This window comes from Solanum lycopersicum, chromosome 4 (assembly GCF_036512215.1).
Source record: "Solanum lycopersicum chromosome 4, SLM_r2.1".
In the NCBI taxonomy this organism is placed as follows: domain Eukaryota; kingdom Viridiplantae; phylum Streptophyta; class Magnoliopsida; order Solanales; family Solanaceae; genus Solanum; species Solanum lycopersicum.
In genome coordinates this window covers 6,871,351-6,892,786 of record NC_090803.1, presented here as the reverse complement: position 1 = coordinate 6,892,786, position 21,436 = coordinate 6,871,351, and the positions used below count along the sequence as shown (strand labels likewise).

General features: G+C 29.9%; 1 protein-coding gene across 1 annotated transcript; it reads left to right on the top strand.

Annotated features, from left to right (window-relative positions):
* The first annotated feature begins 3,856 nt into the window (after nt 1-3,856).
* LOC101267797 (uncharacterized) lies at nt 3,857-5,635 on the top strand. Its single transcript, XM_004236559.5, has one exon. It carries the CDS (start codon nt 4,049-4,051, stop codon nt 5,504-5,506), a length of 1,458 nt encoding a protein of 485 aa, XP_004236607.1. The 5' UTR covers nt 3,857-4,048; the 3' UTR covers nt 5,507-5,635.
* Nucleotides 5,636-21,436: the final 15,801 nt, after the last annotated feature.

Below are 21,436 nucleotides of genomic sequence, written 5' to 3'. Positions count from 1 at the left end.
TATCGAGTGACTTAAACAAAATATTATTTTTTGCACTATTCATCCATTGATTAGAAGTGAGTAGACTTATATGAAGGACAATATAATTTCCCCTCCAACCGGACATAATGTCATCAAAGTTAAAGTTGGGTCTTTGCAATATATCACTAAATAAAGCTAGCGTTGACTGTTAAAAGAAGACTTCATACTCAGATTTTAAATCGAAAATTTTATAATTAGAAGTAGTGAAATACATCAACGATCCCTTAAACTTGCTAATATATGTTATTTAGATGTTCGAACTATAACATGTTTTAATTAAATAAATTATACATGATAATATATTTCATTTGCGATTCAAATTTTGAAGAAAGAAATCTATAAGTAAATAAGTTAACCACAAGGAAATATATTATATCATTAAATTATATACATATATCGACCTCAATTAGAACAAATTGCGTCGAAAAGCACTCTCATCACTTTAGGGTATAGCCGACATTCTTTACCAAAAGATAATAACCCTAGTCCATTCCTATTATTTGAACTCGTAAACTCTAGTTAAGAAACGAAAGATATTTATCGTTGCACGATAATAAAATTGATGCTATATATATATTTGTTTAGTTCCAAGAACCAAAGAAAGGACCTTATATTATGTGCATTGTGCGGTGAAAACTAATTGCCAAAGTACTATAGCTGTAGCTGTTACTTTAGCACATGTTTCATGGAAAGTTCCATTAAATTATCACCCATTTATAATTCACATTTTGACAATAATAAAAAAAAACAAATGCTTTATTGGGACAACCACTATAATGGGAGGGTCAGTTTGACTCTCACATACATGGTGGATCAATAATATATCAGGTATAATTTCGTGATTGTATGTAAAATTTTATTTTTGTTTTTATAGTGATATAGATATTATTTTTTATTAGATAGAAGTGTAATTGTAATGTTTGATAGAAGAAAATACTTAAAATAATTTCTCTAGTTATTAACATTTCTTCTATTTATTTAAATATATAATGAACGACAGTTTGATGTGTAAATTAAATGTTCTTGAAAATCTAAACTTTTAGATAATTCATTTATTGTTTCTTTGATCATTTGTTGTAAAACTATTTTATTATATTTAAAATGGAGAGGGGTGGGGGGGGGGGGGGAATTTGGTCAGAAAATTTGATGAGAATAGTGAAATAATATATTTTACATTATGTTATTTTATCTTTTTTTAGTATTTTTATCGAGGAAAGGATTAAATAGTCCCTCTTCTTTGGCCTAACGCTCAAAGTGATTCTTGAATTTTCACACAGAGCACTAATAGTCCCTCTTATTTGTAATATTGATACATTTTTGTCCTTCAAAATTTTACATATTTTTTTACATTGATTTTATCCATAACCTGTGTATGGGATGTTCAATAGTCATTTTATATATTTAGTAGAAATAACAACTCCATATCAAAGAATGTGAGAAGAAAAACACTTTGTTGTGTTTAGTAGAAATCGTATTGTAGGTAAAGTCGAAAGGTTCATCACGATAATTTCACGTACAATGGTACAATTTTTTCTTTTCCTGCAAATTCATATGTTGAAATGTTCTTAGTTTAGCTGGTAATATTTCTCATGAACAGAAAAAGATGTTTTTCTTATTATTTCTCTCATAAAAAGTTATTATTTCTATTAAATATATTAAAAGACGATTGGACATTCCTTGTATAAAATTTTGGACAAAAAGTAATGTTAAAAAATAGGCAAAATTTTAGGAGACGACCAAAAATGCACCAATATTGCAAACATGAGGGACTATTAGTGCTTCGTGTGAAAATTTAAAGATCACTTTGAGTCTTAACCCAAAGATGAGGGATTATTTTGAGCATATCCTGAGTATCCTCTATTTTTATCCTTTTAATTTTAATACATTTTAATTAAAATGAAAAAAAAAAGATCATTTTATTTTAGAAAAAAATAAAATATTATAGACTTTTTAAGTTTTTGGCCAGATTTTCTGATCATTTAGCATTATCCTTAAAAATAATCTTTGTTGTAATTAATTAACAGCAATAACTTAATTATCGCTAAGTATATTTTTTAAGTGATAATGAACACTCTTTGCAAATATCCTTAAATTTCATAATGACAATCAACTAATATCAATAAAAACTTTTTAAAACTCTTTGTTAAATAGATATTTATTATCACACAAAGCTATTTTTATCATAATAAATTTACTTCCAAGAACATAGTTTATTGATAGTTTTTCTTTTTAATTTTTTTATAAGTATGACATTTGCATTAACAATTACTCTATTTTCTTAATGTCTCTTTTGATATTAATATAGAAGTACACATCCATTCTTAATTTAAACTTATTTATTTCTCTCTTTATTGGATAGTTCTATATTTGAACATGTTACATATTAAATTAACATTTAACCCCTAATTTTAATATTCTTTTCAAAAAATAATTCTTATTAATATCGGAATTTCAACCTGAAAATTAACTACTAATTATATAATTTTCATATAATGAGTATTGAAAAGCAAGGACAAACATATGGAAACATAATTTCTTTTCTATTCAGTATTCAATATTTATGTTAAAATTCAGACTATTTTAAATTCGTATCATATTCAACATTTACATTAAAATTGACTATTTCAAATTCATGTTATATAAATTGAATTGACCAATAACTAACATATAAATCTTTTGATAGAATTTAAAGCAGCAGAAGTAGAAATAGTACTATAATAATGTATAATAATTAAAAAATATTTTTAATTTGTCAACAAAAAACTATAGGGTGGCCCCTCTATTTTTAGGACTCATTAACTTTAATACACATATTTTTTTCATTTATTAAAATCTGCCCCTTCTGTCCACCGACGCTTTAATAGTAGCCCCACCGTTTACTCATTATTGCAACAATTGTCCTTTTTAAAAAATTTAATTTGACCAATTATTTTTTTAATAAAATGTTTTCATTTTGATTTTGAAATAAGAATATTGTTTTGTTTTTTAAACTTTTATGTCCAAAATTCTCACTTCAAAAGTCAAATGAAATTTTTGGCAATAATCTAAGGAAAAAATGTTTTTGGTTAAAAAGGTAATTTTAACATATCAATTATAGATGACAGTAAAAATTGAATTTAAAATATTTAAACTATTTAATATCATGTCAAAATAATTTTATTGGTTACCTCATATAAAACTTTATAGAATGTGTTACTTTTAGTGGTAAAGAATTTTGATTAACCTAATTGATCCCTAAAAAGGAAGGCATAAATTCGGGGGTATATGTGTTTATAATATAAACTTAAATCACTTTGAAAATTTCACTTCAAATTTTATCATGCATTAAAAAATGTAAGAATTATTTGGAATTAAGTAACAATAAATATTTAATTATTATTATTATTACATTAATATATTAATTTAAAAACTATAAATATGAATATAGGTTAATTGAAATTAGTCTATAATAATAAACATATAAAAACTTCAAATATAATTTAATCTATAAGCCTAACTATTCCAAAATATGATTACGACTATGCTTGAAATTGATCTACAAACTTATAAAATTTTAAATTTTAATTTGACTTTGATCGAATAGATTTCAAATTATGAATGATCAAATTAAATCTATTAGCTTATAAATTTTAAATTATGATTCGGATTCTAATTGAAATTAATCTAGAAACTTAAAAACTGTAAATTTTTAAAATTCAACTATCATCGAAATTAATTTAGAAATCTATATACTTCAAATTCTGAATCTGATTGAGATTTATGGACTTTGAATTTTTAATATAATTTGAATCAAAATAATTCTAAATACCTTAAATTTTAAACTCTAAACTTCAAATTCCGAATCCAATTATATTATTCATACAAGTCCCCCTTGGTACCTCACATTCATTTCCATCACTAATTACACCTTTCTAGAAAGAGACAACAGAGAAACTTCACTCACATAACTTCCATATTTATACATGGAGGTGCAAAGATTGATAGCTACTTCTAGAGAGAGAAAAATCTAGAGAGAGAAAGTGATAATATGGGTATGGGATTTACACCAAAATCTAAAGCAAACAACACCAATAATAGTAGTGAAAATTGGGGAATGGGTTTTCTCTTCATATTCTTCCCTGAAGAAGAAGAAGAAGAAGAAGAGAAGAAAAAACCCACTTTCTCTTTCACTAATTCTTCTTCTTCGTCTTCGTTGTTGCCTTCGTTTTCATTCAAATCGATTAATGCAATTCGTAATCGTTCAACTTCATCTCATCTCATCTCAAAAGCACAATCCACAATTTCAATTTGTGTATTGTTGATTTTCATCACTCTTTTACTCTTCACTCTATCAACTTTTGAACCCAACAATTCGTTAAATCAAAAACGAAAACCCCCAATTCTTAATTTCCAAGAGAAATTGATTTTCGCACCTGCATTGCAAGGTATGGGTTCGTTGTATCGAAGAGGAACAAGGGCTATGAATGACTTAATCGTAGCTCATGTAATCGAATCCGTAACGGAGATCGAACTGAAAATGTTCCTCAGATTACTCCATAGATCCGGAATCACTTCTAAATCAGACATATTGTTCCTATTTTCATCGAAATCAAGCTCGTTGGATCACGCCATTGTTGAAGAGAACAACTCCTTTTTGAAGCTCATCAATGGCTACTACAAATACATTAATAACTCAAGTTCTGACCCGACCCGATTTGTTAATTCAACTTTTGACCCGACCCAGTTTGTGATTTCGAGTAAGAAAGAGAAGGAAAGTGGAGAACCCATTTGGGGTAAAAAAATTCGGGTTTATGAGGATTTTGGTAACTCAACCGAGTTAAGTCTAACTCAGTTGAGTTATGGTTCGGTGGTGGGTTTTGATACGGGTGAACTTGACCCGGAGAACTCGTTATCCGGGTTCTTGGATCATGTTCCGATGAGTTTAAGAAGATGGGCTTGTTACCCGATGTTATTGGGTCGGGTACGGAGAAATTACAAACATGTCCTTTTAGTAGACCTAAAGGAATATCTCGTACTTGGTGATTCACTAAGCCAACTCAAGAATCGTAGTCCGGAGTCCGTTATACTGACCACATTACCTGCTCGAAAAAAGAACTCCGAGAAAAAATCCGTTAACTCGGGGTTTGTACTTGGTGGTGCACGTGGAGTGAGACGATTGGCTAATGCAATGTTAACGGAAATCGTTCGAGCTATAACACAACATAAGAAGAGAAACATGGTGTCTGAATCAACATTGTTCAACCAACTTGTTGCGAATGAGTTTATGTTGAAGAATGTGAATTTGATTGTATCGAGTGAGTCAACTCATGAACTAAGTTCACTCACCGGGTTAATGAACTCAAACTCGAAATCGGGTTCGAGCTCATTTTCTATTTCTAAATTTCCTATTGTTAGGCGTGGGAATAGTAATTTGGATATTAGTTATGTTTTTAAGAAGTATTTATGTTCTTCTCCTTTGGATTCTATAGCTTATAGTAATTGTTAGTAGTAAAAAGAAAAAGAAAAAATATCATAGGTTTATATATTTTATTTTATTTTTGTAATTTTTGGAGAGGTTTTGTAATATTTTGTTCATAATACAATTTGTTAAATAATATTTGATATTAGTGTTGAACTTGTAAATTATTTTTTTTCTCTTGTGTAACTTCTTATGCAAAAAAGAAAAGGAGCAAAAAAAATAAGTGATATTAATAGTGCGTTATCAGAATTTTTATTGAAATTGAAATGAGTCTTTAATTTTTACTAATAGGTTCACTGCTCTGTTAAATTCCTTTTCTAAATTAACTAGTAACTGAAATTTCCATAAATATTAATAATAATTAACTATTCCAACATGTACAAACTACAAAGTAATTGCAGAATTTAGTGAGGGGAACTAACTTCCATTAAATGCTTTGGCATTTATAAATTACTTATTTTTGGCAGAAAGTCTGCTGTTATTCTTAATGAGGGACAGTCTTAAGTATTTAGCATTTTATAGAACTCTAACGATAGCTTTAATTCTACTTTTAGGCTTTTTGTACCATCCAACACTATTTGTTTTTAAAAACTCCCCTTGAAACTCGTCTCGGGGCTCCTTTTTAGGTTTCGGACTTTAGCAAAACGTTTTGAGATTTAAGTGTGGGGTTTTGCTCTGTAAGATCAACGCCTTAAGTATTCGACTGTACCCCCTAAGCATACTCAATGTTCAATGCTCGAGGTTTGCCTAACAGATGATCTTACACAAATTATGTGTTAAAATCTTTGGTTAACATTATTGACCTTCATAATTTTTGAATAATTGAATGATACATAATAAATTATATTTGTAGAGATTAAAAAAAATTGAGAATAATTCAAATAACAAGTTTTAGTATCGCATCTTTCGTATTTGATAACACTATCAAAGTAATTATATATAACATAACACTTCTTTATAAGTACGTAACGAAATTTTACTATTTCACTTATCATTACTCTTCATGGTTTTGTCATATGTCTCAAAATTATTATATTTTATTTAGCTATTTGAAATTAAAATTTTTTATTCATGATGCAATGATATTTTTATTATAATACTAGTAAGACTATTAATTATTTTCTATTTTAGGGATAAAACGTATAGTATGATAATGGGATGAACCTAACTCTGATAGCATGTAAAGATATAACACTTGAATCTAATTCAATCTCAAAAGCTAGTTCACTAGAGAATGATTGCTCAAGCCCAAATAAGAACACCATCATCATTCTATTCTGCAATTAATGTGTGACTTTTACTCACTCTAACCTATCGTCGGGTTGAAAAATATATGCACCATGTGAATTTGTGCTCTTTCTTTCATTGTCACTTTGAAGAATTTGCCTAAGACTTCATGTGCAATCTCCTTGATTTATTTCAATCGATTGTTTTTTATCATTTTTAAAATTCGAACTTTAAAATTCTGAATTTCACTATGTTATTTACGCATAGTATTTAATATTTTAAATAATAATATATGAAAATTAATCAACACCATAATTACCACTCTTTTTCCCTAACATGATTCAATCATGGATTTACAAAAACTAATTTAACTAACTACTTATGACTGTTTCCCGCCACTCAAAAAAATCATTGTTGCCCTTTCACCTAAAAAAAAGTACTTATGTTTTTTTAAAAATAAAAGTTACTAAATGATATCACTCTTTTTATTTTAAAACGTCCTAAAATATTTAGAAATCGTTCTACTAGTAAGATTATGATTTACATAAAGTTTACATTTTCAAATATATTTGTCATTTTAGAAAATTAAGTACTAAAATTTATACTAGATTTGATAAATTGAAAATAATTACTCCCTCGATTACTTTTACGTAATACTCATTTCTTTTTATTATATTAAAAATAATTACTTTACATTTTTAATTTTACCCTTAATTACAAAGTTTAACAATTAAAAAAATACTTTAAACTCTTAATTTTTATTTTAACTTTTTAAATTTTATATCAAATCAAATATCGTATCGAAAAATGAAAACGAAAAGAGTCACGGAGGGAATGTGAGGTTGCTAAGGCTCTTTGTTGATTGGGAAATGGGAAATACATTAATTGAAACCATGTGTTATGTAAACACATTTCCACCTATTTTTTTCCTCTTTATTTCCTTTTCTTTCCACACTTTTTTGACTAAAAATGTATTAAAGGAGAAAAAGAAAAGAAAATAATAGAGGTAAAAATAATGGAGGAAACGTGATTAATTTAATTTTCATACCTTTTTACAGCTTTATCCAGCTAAACAAACAAGACTTTATTTTAACCTATCAAAGTCCGATAAATGAAATTTCTTTATCTTCGATTGGGAAAATAATTTATAATCGGAATTTCAGAGACACATTTGTACTATAATAAAGTTCTATTATCTTCTTGAATTTATTTTATAAATAATTTTCTACTCCTTTTCAGCCTACGTGATACTATCTTGTGACTCCAGCGCGTGTTGATATTTTTTTCAAGCTAATGTCACGTAGCCGAAAAGAGATCGAAAATTATTTATAAAATAAGTTCAGAGAAATAATAGAACTTTAATATAGTATAAATGTGTCTCTAGAATTTCGGGTATAGGTTAGGGATACTTATGTGTTTTTTCTTTTTGATATGATATTTTTAAATATTTAAATAATTAAAATTATTTTTTTGAAGAGTATAATCCAGCGTTTCATTGTTTTTTAAATTGCCCTAGTAATTGAGAAATAAAATGAGTGTTTAAAGATAATTATTTAAGAAAAATAGGAAATTAAATAAAGAGAAAAAGATAAAATTATATTAATTTATTATGATTAAGTATCTAAGTTGAAAACAATATTAATTTATTATGATTAAGTATCTAAGCTGAAAACATATATTGTACGAAACAAAGGCAATATAACTTATTTTCATAATGAGAACGTCAAGTACGATCTTAATTATTAACGAATGACAAATTTAAAATGGAATAATTTATCTATACCTTTTTTTCATAAAAAATAATAAGAAGAAAAATAAATAAATATAATTTTATTTTAAGTTTCACTATTCTCTATGCTGATCTCTCTTTCCTCGAATGATCTAAATTGTTGTTATCAATTTTTTATCAAGCATTGAGATTAACAAAAGAATTATCCCTTGATTACGCAAACTCTATTAAATTAATTGCATCTCAAATATAAAGTTTTAGAAAATTAAAATATTAATTGTTACTGATCAAATCTTTGCACAACCCAAGTCAACTTTAAATACATTAATTTAGCTATATCCTTAATTAATCCCACAAACTTCTATATATATTATTTATTAAATGATGCTTATCATGCTATATGTTGCTAATTAGGTCAAACTATAATGACAAAAGGTGAAGGAAAGATAAATCATATATTGTTAAACACCTTTTGGGTAATTAGCACTAGTTTAGCACTAATTAATCATTTATCTTTGCAAAATGTTACTTTAGTGAAATGTTAATTATCACATTGATGTTAAGGTTAGGACGATAAGCGAAAGGGATCCATCTGAAATTTTATCGTTAAAATCACACACACTATATATAAGATTAAATTTTAAAAATATTACATCTATCTCACTGGTTATGGCACATCATGAATTCGAATTCAACTACAAATTAAAAAAATTAAATTTAAATAAAAAAATAAAGAAGTGAATTCATTATTCACCGATTTATAACTTGTTTGGATGTTTGTTATATTGTACTATTGGTGTCATTACGAAACGAGGAATAACAATACAATCCATCCATGTGTTATATATTTATCAAAATAATACAATAAATATAATATAATATGACATCAGATGCAATGAATCATTACGTAACTGTAACGACCTGTTTAGTCGTTTTGAGCAGCAGATTTTATTTCTGGAAAAACTGGCTGAGACGACGGAACCCACGACGGACCGTCATGGGCACGACGGACCGTTGAGGGTGTCTCGTCCCAAAATACTTAGAATTCTGAAAATTGGGTACTGAAATCGACTCTCTGAACTTCGTAACGGAATGGCAGGACGGACCGTCGTGGGCACGACAGACCGTCACAGACCCTTTAATGGAATGGAGTCTCTGAACTCTGTGACGGAGCAGCAGGACGGACCGTCGCAGGCACGACGGCTCGTCACAGGCTGCGTAATCCCAGGCGGGGTCGGATTACTTTAAATATTTTGAGGGACGTTTTGGACTATTCCTGCTATAATTATAAATTTAGTGGGTTAATGTTAATAATTTAACTACTTGAGGTTTAAAAGAGATAACCTTGAATTAATTAATGGGTTAATTCACTATCTTTTATACTTAATTATATGCTAACTAGGGTAAAAGAAAGAGAGTTTGAATAAGAAAAAGAAAAGAACAGAAAGAGAGAGAAAGAGAATCGATCGAGAGAAAGGAACGAAGGGGAAAACGAAAAGGCTTGGTAAATTGCTTGCTTGATCAAAATTCTTCGGTGGAGGTAGGTTATGGTTTTTGTACTATTCGTAGTAAACTCTTAATAGCGAATGATATGTATTGGGTAGTGTTGTAAACCCTTCTATGTGCTTAATTGTGTGTTTGCATGAATGTGATTATATAATTGTGATAAAATAAGCATGATGAAGCTATTGAATCCTAAATCTTGAAAAAGAAACCCTAATCTACTTTGTTAATGATGATGCCTTAGTATAAAAGAAGGCTTGATAAACGAAAGTAGTGAGATTAGGGGATCGGGTGCCACGTTCCGGTACCAGGATAGTATATGAGGATCGGAGTGTTACGTTCCGACACCAGGATAGAATATGGATCGGGTGCCACGTTCCGGTACCAGGATAGTATATGAGGATTGGAGTGTCACGTTCCGACACCAGGATAGAATATGGATCGGGTGCCACGTTCCGGTACCAGGATAGTACACGAGGATCGAAGTGTCACGTTCCGACACCAGGATAGAATATGGATCGGGTGCCACGTTCCGGTACCAGAATAGTATATGAGGATCGGAGAGTCACGTTCCAACACCAGGATAGAATATGGATCGGGTGCCACGTTCTGGTACCAGGATAGTATATATGGATCAGGTGTCACGTTCCGACACTAGGATTAGTAAAGAGAATGAATCTTGAATATGTTAATATACTCAATTTAATGAACCTAATTCCCAAATGAGTATGATGGGAAGGCGTGAGTCCTCATTGATGAGCTTGGTGTTGCGACCAAGGGTTATGGTAATTGTAAATGCCGCATGTTGAGTATTGTAGTTGATATTATGATATTATCTGATATATACTGTTTTCTATTTTGAGTTGGCCGATGATATCTACTCAGTACCTGTGTTTTGTACTGACTCCTACTTGTATGTTTTCTTTTTGTTCATTGTGGAGTGCAGCAAACGTACCGTCACCTTCAACTCAACCGCAACTCTAGCCAGTCTTCGTCACACCAGATTTCAAGGTGAGCTAAAGCTTCTAGCTTGGACTGGATCTTCTTCTTCATGTCTTGATGCCTTGAAGTTCTGGCATAGACTAGCTATTATTTATGTTTAGTTTCTTAGATACTCTTAACTTTAGTAATTTGAGGATAGATGTTCTTGTGATGATGACTTCCAGATTTTGGGGAATAATAGTTGTTGAGTTTTTTTGAAGTTTATTGAATTGATTTTCATTAAAGAATTTAAGTCTTCCGCATTGTATTTTGTTCATTATGTTTAAAATGTTGGGATTCAGAATGGTTGGTTCGCTCACATAGTAGGATAAGTGTGGGTGCCAGTCGCGGCCCGATTTAGGTCGTGACAGTAACAGTCATACAAACAAATTATTCAAGAGATTTTTCCTCGTTATAAATTAATTGTCATATTTAGTTGCTCGATTATTATTTTGTTCTTGCACAGTGTTGGCCTAGGATGCCAAATCTAATGAGTGCTTCATGATATATATATATATATATATATATATATATATATATATATCCAAGAAATAGCCAATAGCCACCGACAGTCATAATTGTGCCACATTTCAAACACTCAATTGATAATAAAAGATAAATACCTAAAAATAAAATAAAATAAAGAGAATATTAACACTTTATAATTTTTGGCTTTTTAGAGTGTGCATGTAATTGGTGGGGTCCAATTTTGTTTTAATTTTTTTATTGGCACTTTTATTCCAAGTGGGAATATTGAGGAAGAAGATTTATTGGTTGTGTGAGACATCATCCACAGAAATTGGGATAAAAATATTTTTCAAAAAAAGTTTTGATTTTTTTGAGTGGATTAAAAAAGAAGTTGACATTGAGCAAGAAGAGAACAAATTATGGTCCCTAACATATCTTTCTTCATAATTTTATTTGGGAGAATAGTATTTTTGGTCTCTTTTACTTAGGAAATAAGTAATTTTTGGATTGTTTTTAAAAGTATATTATCTCTAAGAGATCGAATTAGAATAGAAAGTTGATAGATTATAAAATGTTGTCTTGCTCATTCCTTCATACTAGCTAGTTATCGTAGTATCCCTTTCGTAGTTTGTTGTGTTTCAATTATGATATTGTTTCATTGTAGTCACTGTCCTTTTTTGCAAAATACTTTGTCATGCTTTCTAGAGTATTTTTAATCTCTTTACATGGGAAATATGTAATATTTCGATTGTTCAAAAAGTATATTATCGTAAGAGATTGAATTAGGATAAAAAGTTAGTAAGTAGTAGAAAGTTATCTCGCTTATTTTTTCTATATTAGCTAGTTGTTATAGTATTACTCTTGTGGTTTTTTGTGCATCAATTATCATATTGTTTTGTTCTGCTCCTTTCTACAAAATCTTTTATCATGCTTTTTATAATATTTTGCGATGGATACTTATTTTTGTTAAAAATCCAGACTTTTTTAAATACTTTGCCTTTAATAAAAGATATCTATAAAAATTAATTTCTCGACCTTCCAAAGTAAGGATAAAACTTGTGTATAATTTATATTTTCTAGACCTTATTCATGAAATTACACCCATTAAATTATTATTGTTGTTATTTGTTGTACTACCCTCCTATATCACATATGGGTAATCAAATGGTAAAATGATTAATAATTACAAGGGTTTAAAAGTGCATATTTAAATTATTTAAAAATTCAATATACTTAATTAAATATTACAAGGACTTCAATTAAAATTTGATAATAATCAAGCCATCAAAAGTGTTTTTAATTCATTTTCCCAACCCTTTTAGAAATTAACTTAAAGTTGAACTTAAATAAAAAGTAAAGATTCGTATATCTGATATATTTAAAGATAAAAAAATCTCAATAATCGTATCATAATTTGAGATTTTTGATTATATAGATGTTGCATTAATTAAGCTTTTAACAACTTGGACTGAATTGCAATTGCATTAGGGGTGACTCGACAGTGTTAAAAAGAAAGATATGTGTCTTAGGTCCCAAAATCTAAGAGGCCTCATTTTTAATAATAATAGGTTATAAGTTATTATTTTTTTAACAAATATTGAATATTAATTGTAGAAAAAGTATTCATGAAAATGAAGGAATTATTAGGACAAATTTAACATATTTGGAATACTATATCTCATGAAATTTTTTTAAAAATAAGTTGTTATATTATCAATTGAAAATTAGAAGAAATCAATTATGTAAATATTATTAATAATTCATGTTTAAAACCACATTTAACTTTTGTCTTAGGCTACTAATATATTTGAGCCGCTCCTGAATTGCACTATTCTTTTTGGATGTATAAAGATCAATTGAATTCTAGCTCGTAAATAATCTTCTTTTAAGTTATTATAGTAAACTACAAAAAATAATTTATGTCCCACTTTGCTTCAAATAATTGAGAATCGTAGAGATTTTATATGTTTTCCCCACATGAAAACATTCAAAGAAATAAATAATCAAAACAATACAAAAACATAATTCTAATTAGCCGTCCAAGTTGAATTATATATTGGTTCTAATTATGGACACGTCATAGATTTAAATTTAAATAAATCTTATAAAAGATTTTATTGATCGTCAATTTGAATTCATAAAATATATGAATTCAAGTTTTATGACTCGAAAATGACTAAATAAACAATGTTAGTCACGTCGAACATAATAAGTATTATTCAATGGATCGTTTTCCGTGGATTTAATAATTTTTTAGGTTAATTTAAATCACCGACGAAATTCAGAAAAATCAACATATACTAATCCACAAGAAAAAAAAAACATAAATACATGAATTTAAATTTCGAAACTCAAAAGGGCAAACATAATAAATATTGGTTATCAAATCTTTTCGAACTAATCCACTATATTTCAGATCAATCTGAATTTGTCAATTAAATTTAGAAAAATAAGCTTATAGTTTAAGCCCTATGATTTAAGTTTCAAATCAAATGCCGTACTAATCAATTTTTTTAATATTGATTTTGATACATGATTATGACATAGCATATTATAAATATAAAAAATAAAAAGATGATTATTGATTTTATTTCTTATTTTTGGGAAGAAGATTCTTTCTACCATGTTAGAGAATTTTAATACGTAAAACCAAAGTCCTTATTATATTTAATTGATTGTATTGTTACATTTAATTTGATGACCGCCGCATATCTCTATTTTATTATTATTCGATAGGTAAAGTTTATTTATTTGATTAATTTAAATTTAAACTATACAATTTTTATAAGTCGTAAAATACTTTTGTAAGAACATTCAATTTTTAACTATTTAAAATTTAGTCAATATGACAAATTTCAAACTTGGCTATCGCAGGATTCATTTTTTATACTCCTTTTATCCATTTTGAATTATCATGTTATATTTTTCAAAAGTCTGAGAGTCCAAATACACTATAAATTTTGTGCTTCGTTAGTCAAAGATTGTATAGTATAAAGATAGTTTCCACAGAAATTGGTACAAATACTAATTCAATTGAATCTTTCTAACTATTATTCAGGTGATCAAAAGAAAAGAGTTAATTGTGGTTATGAACCACTTTTATAAACTAAATGATAATAAAATCAATTGGTAACTATGAAGTTTAATATCAATACTAAAACATAGGGTATAAGACTAAACAACTGCATGATGATAGTTGGGATTTGACTACATTCATTTGTTACATCTAAAGTTCTATCGATTTTTTTCGAATTTGATAGCTTATTAGAGTATCCTTAAAACTTAGATATTTCTTTCAAATAAATCTCAAGTTAAAGAATACACCAATTATACCCAAGTGATTCTAATATGCAAAAAGATGTTAATGATTGTGTTATTCTTACAATAACTTGTATTTATAAAGTTAATAAACAGAAACGGAAACAGAAATAAGATGAAGCAGAAAATAATATAGAATACAAGAATTAATCCGAGTCCACAGAAACTACTGTGTGTCCTTAAGAAATTTAATCCCCTCACCGTAACCAAGGTTATGGATTAATTTCTCCCAAGATAAAACGGATTAAACCTGTTAAAGAAATAGCGGTACCTCAAACTTCTTTAACTTCAACGAACTTAAGAACAACAACAAGTCACACAGACTCAGTCGATCGACACTTTGATTTTATTTGAGAGAAAAATAAATGTAGAGAAAGAAAAAATTTTCAGTGATTAAAAAATCAAAAATTGACTTCCTTTTATAGCCATTTTCAGCAAGGAACATGTCTGTTCAGTGAAATCTGTTCAGACCCATTTTATCCAGAAAGTTGTGTCTTTTGGAAAAAATAACAACTTTTTTAAAAAATTGTGTCTGTTAGGAAAATAACTACTTTTTGGAAAGTAACGACTTTTCGAAAAAGTAACGACTTTTCGGAATATTACTGTTACCCGCAAATTTATAAGAGATAATATTAACAGGATTTATTTGATTTAACAAAAATTGATTAAATAAATTTTGTCCAAGAAATTTATCAATCAATCACATCATTTGCCAAATCCAAATTCAAATCCAAAGAAATGACTTTTCATTTGCACTTTGCAAATGACTTTTCATTTTCTCTCCAAAGTAGTTCCCTCACTTTTGATATTCTCTCTTTTCTTTTCCCATTCACACTTGCTAAAACCCAACAATCCCCCACATGAATGGGGAAGGCTATTGTTAAAACATATGCATGAAAAAACTTGTGTGTCTTGTAGGTAAAGGTTAATCGCATCTGGATAAGTAGGTTTCCCTTTAAACTTTCCGTAGTGAACATATATCGGATATACTCGGTCAATCGATAGTTTTGATATCTTTGAACCGTCGAGCTTTGGTGTATACCTAGACAACATATGTCACACAATCAACCCTTGAACTGTTCTTAGTTCTCATTGTTTTGTTCGTTTCAGCCATGAACACATCTTGGATAGTAAGTGCTTAAACAACTGGCCTTACCAGATTCTCCTTGAAGTGACTTACACTTCACACTTACATAGGTGATTTCTAAATGTGTTATCCCATAGATACACCATTTGATATTCCCTGTATCAAACTTAGAAACCATTAAAAAGTCCTTATGTCTTTATCCTGGTTACTGAACATTGTCTCATCATGAGAATGGACCATAAAATAATAATAATATTTTTTTTCTTTGACAATGTTGAACCGTCATCAATGACTTTGTTTTATCTCCTTGAACCTAGATCTTGGGATCTCCAGTCTTCTAGGTAGAGTTACCGCCACGATGACTTGTTCTCAGCCATAGTCCCATTCCCGTCGATGATTTCTCAACTCCCTCTCTATTTAGGCCTTTTGTAAGTGGATCCGACACATTATCTTTTGACTTCACATAGTCAATTGTGATAATTCCACTAGAGAGTAGTTGTCTCACAGAGTTATGTCTTCGTCTTATGTGACGAGACTTGCCGTTATACATAATGCTTCCAGCCCTTCCTATTGCAGCTTGACTATCACAATGTATGCATATAGGGGCCATTGTTTTGGGCCAAAATGGAATATCTTCTAAGAAATTCCGGAGCCATTCAGCTTCTTCACCTGCCTTGTCTAAAGCAATGAATTCAGACTCCATTGTAGAGCGAGCTATACATGTTTGTTTGGATGATTTCCAAGATATTGCTCCTCCACCAATAGTAAAAACGTATCCACTTGTGGATTTTGTTTCAGTTGACCCAGTAATCCAATTTGCATCACTATATCCTTCAAGAACGGCTGGATATCTGTTGTAATGTAAAGCATAGTTTTGAGTGTCATCTAAGTATCCCAAAACTCTCTTCATTGCCAACCAATGATTATGATTAGGAATACTTGTGTATCGACTCAGTTTACTGATAGCGCAAGCTATGTCTGGTCGTGTACAATTCATGACATACATTAAGCTTCCCAATACGCTAGCATAGTCCAATTGAGACTGACTTTCGCCTTTATTCTTTGCAAGATGAAGATTTACATCAATTGGAGTCTTTGCCCTTTTAAAATTCAAAAATTTGAATTTTTCAAGTATCTTTTGAATATAATGAGTTTGAGACAATGCTAGACCGTTAGGAGTTTTAAGAATGTTAATTCCTAATATCACATCAGCAACTCCTAAATCTTTCATATAAAACTTACTAGCAAGCATACGCTTTGTAGCTTTTATATTAGCAATGTCTTTGCTCATTATAAACATATCATCTACATATAGGCAAATAATAACTTCATGATTTGGAGTATCTTTAATGTAAACACATTTATCACATTCATTGATCTTAAATCCATTTGACAACATGGTTTGATCAAACTTTGCATGACATTGTTTTGGTGCTTGTTTTAGCCCATAAAGTGACTTAATAAGTTTGCACACTTTCTTTTCTTTACCAGGAACTACAAAACCCTCAGGCTGTTCTATGTAAATTTCCTCTTCAAGCTCTCCATTTAAGAAGGCTGTTTTTACATCCATTTGATGAATTTCAAGACCGTATACTGCAGCTAGTGCAATTAACATCCGAATTGATGTAATCCTAGTCACTGGTGAGTATGTGTCAAAATAATCAAGACCTTCTTTTTGTCTAAAACCTTTGACAACAAGTCTTGCTTTATATTTGTCAATAGTTCCATCGTCTTTCATCTTCCTTTTAAAAATCCATTTTGAACCCAAGGGTTTGTTCCCTGGAGGAAGATCAACCAACTCCCAAGTATGATTGCTTAAGATTGATTCAATTTCACTATTAACAGCCTCCTTCCAAGAGGTTGAGTCGCTAGACAACATTGCTTCCTTGAATGTTTGAGGCTCACTTTCAAGAAGAAATGTTACAAAATCTGATCCAAATGAAGTAGATGTCTTTTGACGTTTACTGCGTCTTGGACTTTATTCATTTTGTTCATTCTCTTTTGGTTCTTCTCTGGGTTGTTTAGATCCCCCACTAGATGACTCAAGTCTAGTTTTATACGGATAGATATGTTCAAAAAATTCAGCACTATCTGATTCCATTACCGTATTATCATGAATATCCGGATGTTCGGACTTATTAACCAAAAATCGACATGCCTTACTGTTTGTCGCATATCCAATGAATACACAATCCACAGTCTTAGGTCCTATTTTTACCCTCTTAGGTATAGGAACTTGGACTTTGACTAGACACCCCCACACTTTGAAATATTTCAAATTGGGTTTTCTACCTTTCCATTTCTCATATGGAATTACATTTGTCTTTGAGTGAGGCACTCTGTTAAGTATCTGATTTACTGTAAGGATAGCTTCTCCCCACAAGTTCTGTGGTAAACCTGAACTTATAAGTAATGCACTCATCATTTCTTTTAAAGTTCAATTTTTTCTTTCTGCAATTCCATTAGAGTGTAGGGAGCAGTAGTTTGATGAATTATTCCATTTTCTAAACATATTTCTGCAAATGGAGATTCATATTCTCCACTTCTATCACTTCTGATCATTTTGATCTTTTTATCTAACTGATTTTCAACTTCAGTTTTATATTGCCGAAATGCATCTATTGCTTCATCCTTACTATTTAGCAAATAGACATAACAATATCTAGTGCAATCGTCAATAAATGTTATGAAATATTTTTTCCCACCACGTGATGGTGTTGACTTCATGTCACAAATATCAGTGTGAATCAATTCTAAAGGATTTGAATTCCTTTCAACAGATTTATAAGAATGCTTAGCATACTTAGATTCAACACAAATTTGACATTTGATTTATTGCACTAAAATTTTGGCAAAATATTTAAGATAATCAGTTTTCGCAAGGTTTTGTTATTAACGTGTCCCAAACGTTCATGCCATAAACATTTAGACTCAAGCAAGTAAGAAGAAGCAAAATCTTTATTCATATCAACTGCAATTACATTGAGTTTGAAAAGGTCATCACTAAGGTAGCCTTTTCCTACATACATATCATTTTTGCTTACTACTACTTTATCAGAAACAAATACACATTTAAATCCATTCTTGGTCAGAACTGGAATTGAAACTAAATTCTTTCTCAATTCTGGAACATATGAGACCCTATTCAAAGTCACCACCTTGCCTGATGTCATCTTTAATAGGACTTTGCCAGTTCCTTCCACCTTTGCAACAGCGGAGTTTGCCATAAATAATTTTTCATCTGTAAGTGCTGGAGTATATGATGAAAATAATTCTTTGTTGGCACAAACATGGCATGAGGCACCAGAATCTATCCATCATTCTCTTGGATTTCCAACCAAGTTACATTCTGAAAGCATTGCACAGAGATCATCCATTTCTCCTTTGGATTCAGCCAAGTTTGCTTAATCTTTCTTTTTCTTGTCCTTCTTAGGACCCCGACATTCATTAGCCCTATGACCATGTTTACCACAATTAAAGCAGTTTCCATTGAATTTCTTCTTAGGAGGATTGCTTTTTGGACCAGATGTTTTCTTTCTTTTCTTTAATTTTGTGGAATCTTCTTCAACAAAATTTACTCCAGATATTGCTGAATTACCACGTGACCTCTTTTCTGCAACCTTATTATCCTCTTCGATTCTCAACCTTACGATGAGATCTTCAATAGTCATCTCCTTGCGTTTGTGTTTCAAGTAGTTTTTAAAGTCCTTCCACAATGGAGGTAACTTTTCAATAATTGCAGCCACTTGAAAAGCATCATTCACAATCAATCCTACATTAAAGGTTATGTGAGTATTAAGGGAAAACTTAATATTTCTAACATAGGCATTAAATAAATTTATACCTTCAGCAAGGAGATCATGGATTATGACCTGCAATTCTTGAACTTGGGTGACGACAGTCTTACTGTCTATCATCTTAAAGTCCAGAAATTTTTGCCACAATGAATTTCTTCATTCCGGCATCTTCTGTTTTGTACTTCTTTTCTAAAGCATCCCAGAGTTCTTTTGAGGTTTTTGCATTGCTATACACATTGTACAGATCATCTTGCAGACCACTCAAAATATAATTTTTACACAAAAAATCTGAGTGTGTCCATGCTTCTGTTACCAAGAATCGTTCATCAGCCGGAGTTTCATCTGACATAACAGGAACATTCTCTTTGGTGAACTTCTGCAGACTCAACGTAGTGAGATAGAAGAACATCTTTTGCTGCATCTCTTAAAGTCGACTCCAGAAAACTTTGAAGGTTTCTCAGCCGGTGCTAAGGCAGCATTTGAACGATTATGTGCAACCGTTGTTGTTGCAGCACTTACTGTTCCAGCATTTGTTTGACTTGAATTAGTCTTTTTTTTTCTCTGTCACAAATGGCAGATAAATTAAGTATTTAAAATACTAACAGTAAAGAACAAATCTTTACACAAACTGTTTCTGATTTAACGATAAAGTTTTTATGTTCTTTTAATCGTTAATCGAATGAATTTTAAAAATTCAAGCAGAGTAGAAAATCATAAAGGTTTTAATCTCCAGAAACCTCAAATACAGAAACTGTCTAAATTTCTTAAGATTGTTATTCTTACAATAACTTGTATTTATAAAGTTAATAAACAGAAACAGAAACAGAAATAAGATGAAGCAGAAAATAATATAGAATACAAGAATTAATCCGAGTCCACAGAAACTACTGTGTGTCCTTAATAAATTTAATCCCCTCACTGTACCCAAGGTTATGGATTAATTTCTCCCAAGATAAAACGGAATAAACCTGTTAAAGAAATAGCGGTACCTCAAACTTCTTTAACTTCAACGAACTTAAGAACAGCAACAAGTCACACAGACTCAGTCGATCGACACTTTGATTTTATTTGAGAGAAAAATAAATGCAGAGAATGAAAAAATTTTCAGTGATTAAAAAATCAAAAATTGACTTCCTTTTATAGCCATTTTCAGCAAGGAACATGTCTGTTCAGTGAAATCTGTTTAGACCCATTTTATCCAGAAAGTTGTGTCTTTTGGAAAAAATAATAACTTTTTTAAAAAATTGTGTCTGTTAGGAAAATAACTACTTTTTGGAAAGTAACGACTTTTCGGAAAAGTAACGACTTTTCGGAATGTTACTGTTACCCGCAAATTTATAAGAGATAATATTAACAGGATTTATTTGATTTAACAAAAATTGATTAAATAAATTTTGTCCAAAAAATTTATCAATCAATCACATCATTTGCCAAATCCAAATTCAAATCCAAAGAAATGACTTTTCATTTGCACTTTGCAAATGACTTTTCATTTTCTCTCCAAAGTAGTTCCCTCACTTTTGATATTCTCTCTTTTCTTTTCCCATTCACACTTGCTAAAACCCAACAGATTGTTCATAAGGAAGTAACATCCTTCGATTATTTTTCATTGAGATTTAATCAATAGTTACAACAAGCTCCTTCGATTACTTTAGAGAAAATATATTGATTCAATCCAACAAAACTATGCAACAATATTCACCAAGATATTCCTCTTTTGAATCAATAAAATAATGAACAAGGTTGAAATTTAATTTAAATTCTCATAACAAGTTCAAGCATAAGAATGAAAATCAAAATTACAACAAATTCATCAATACAACATGTTTGTCAAATACCCTCTAAGA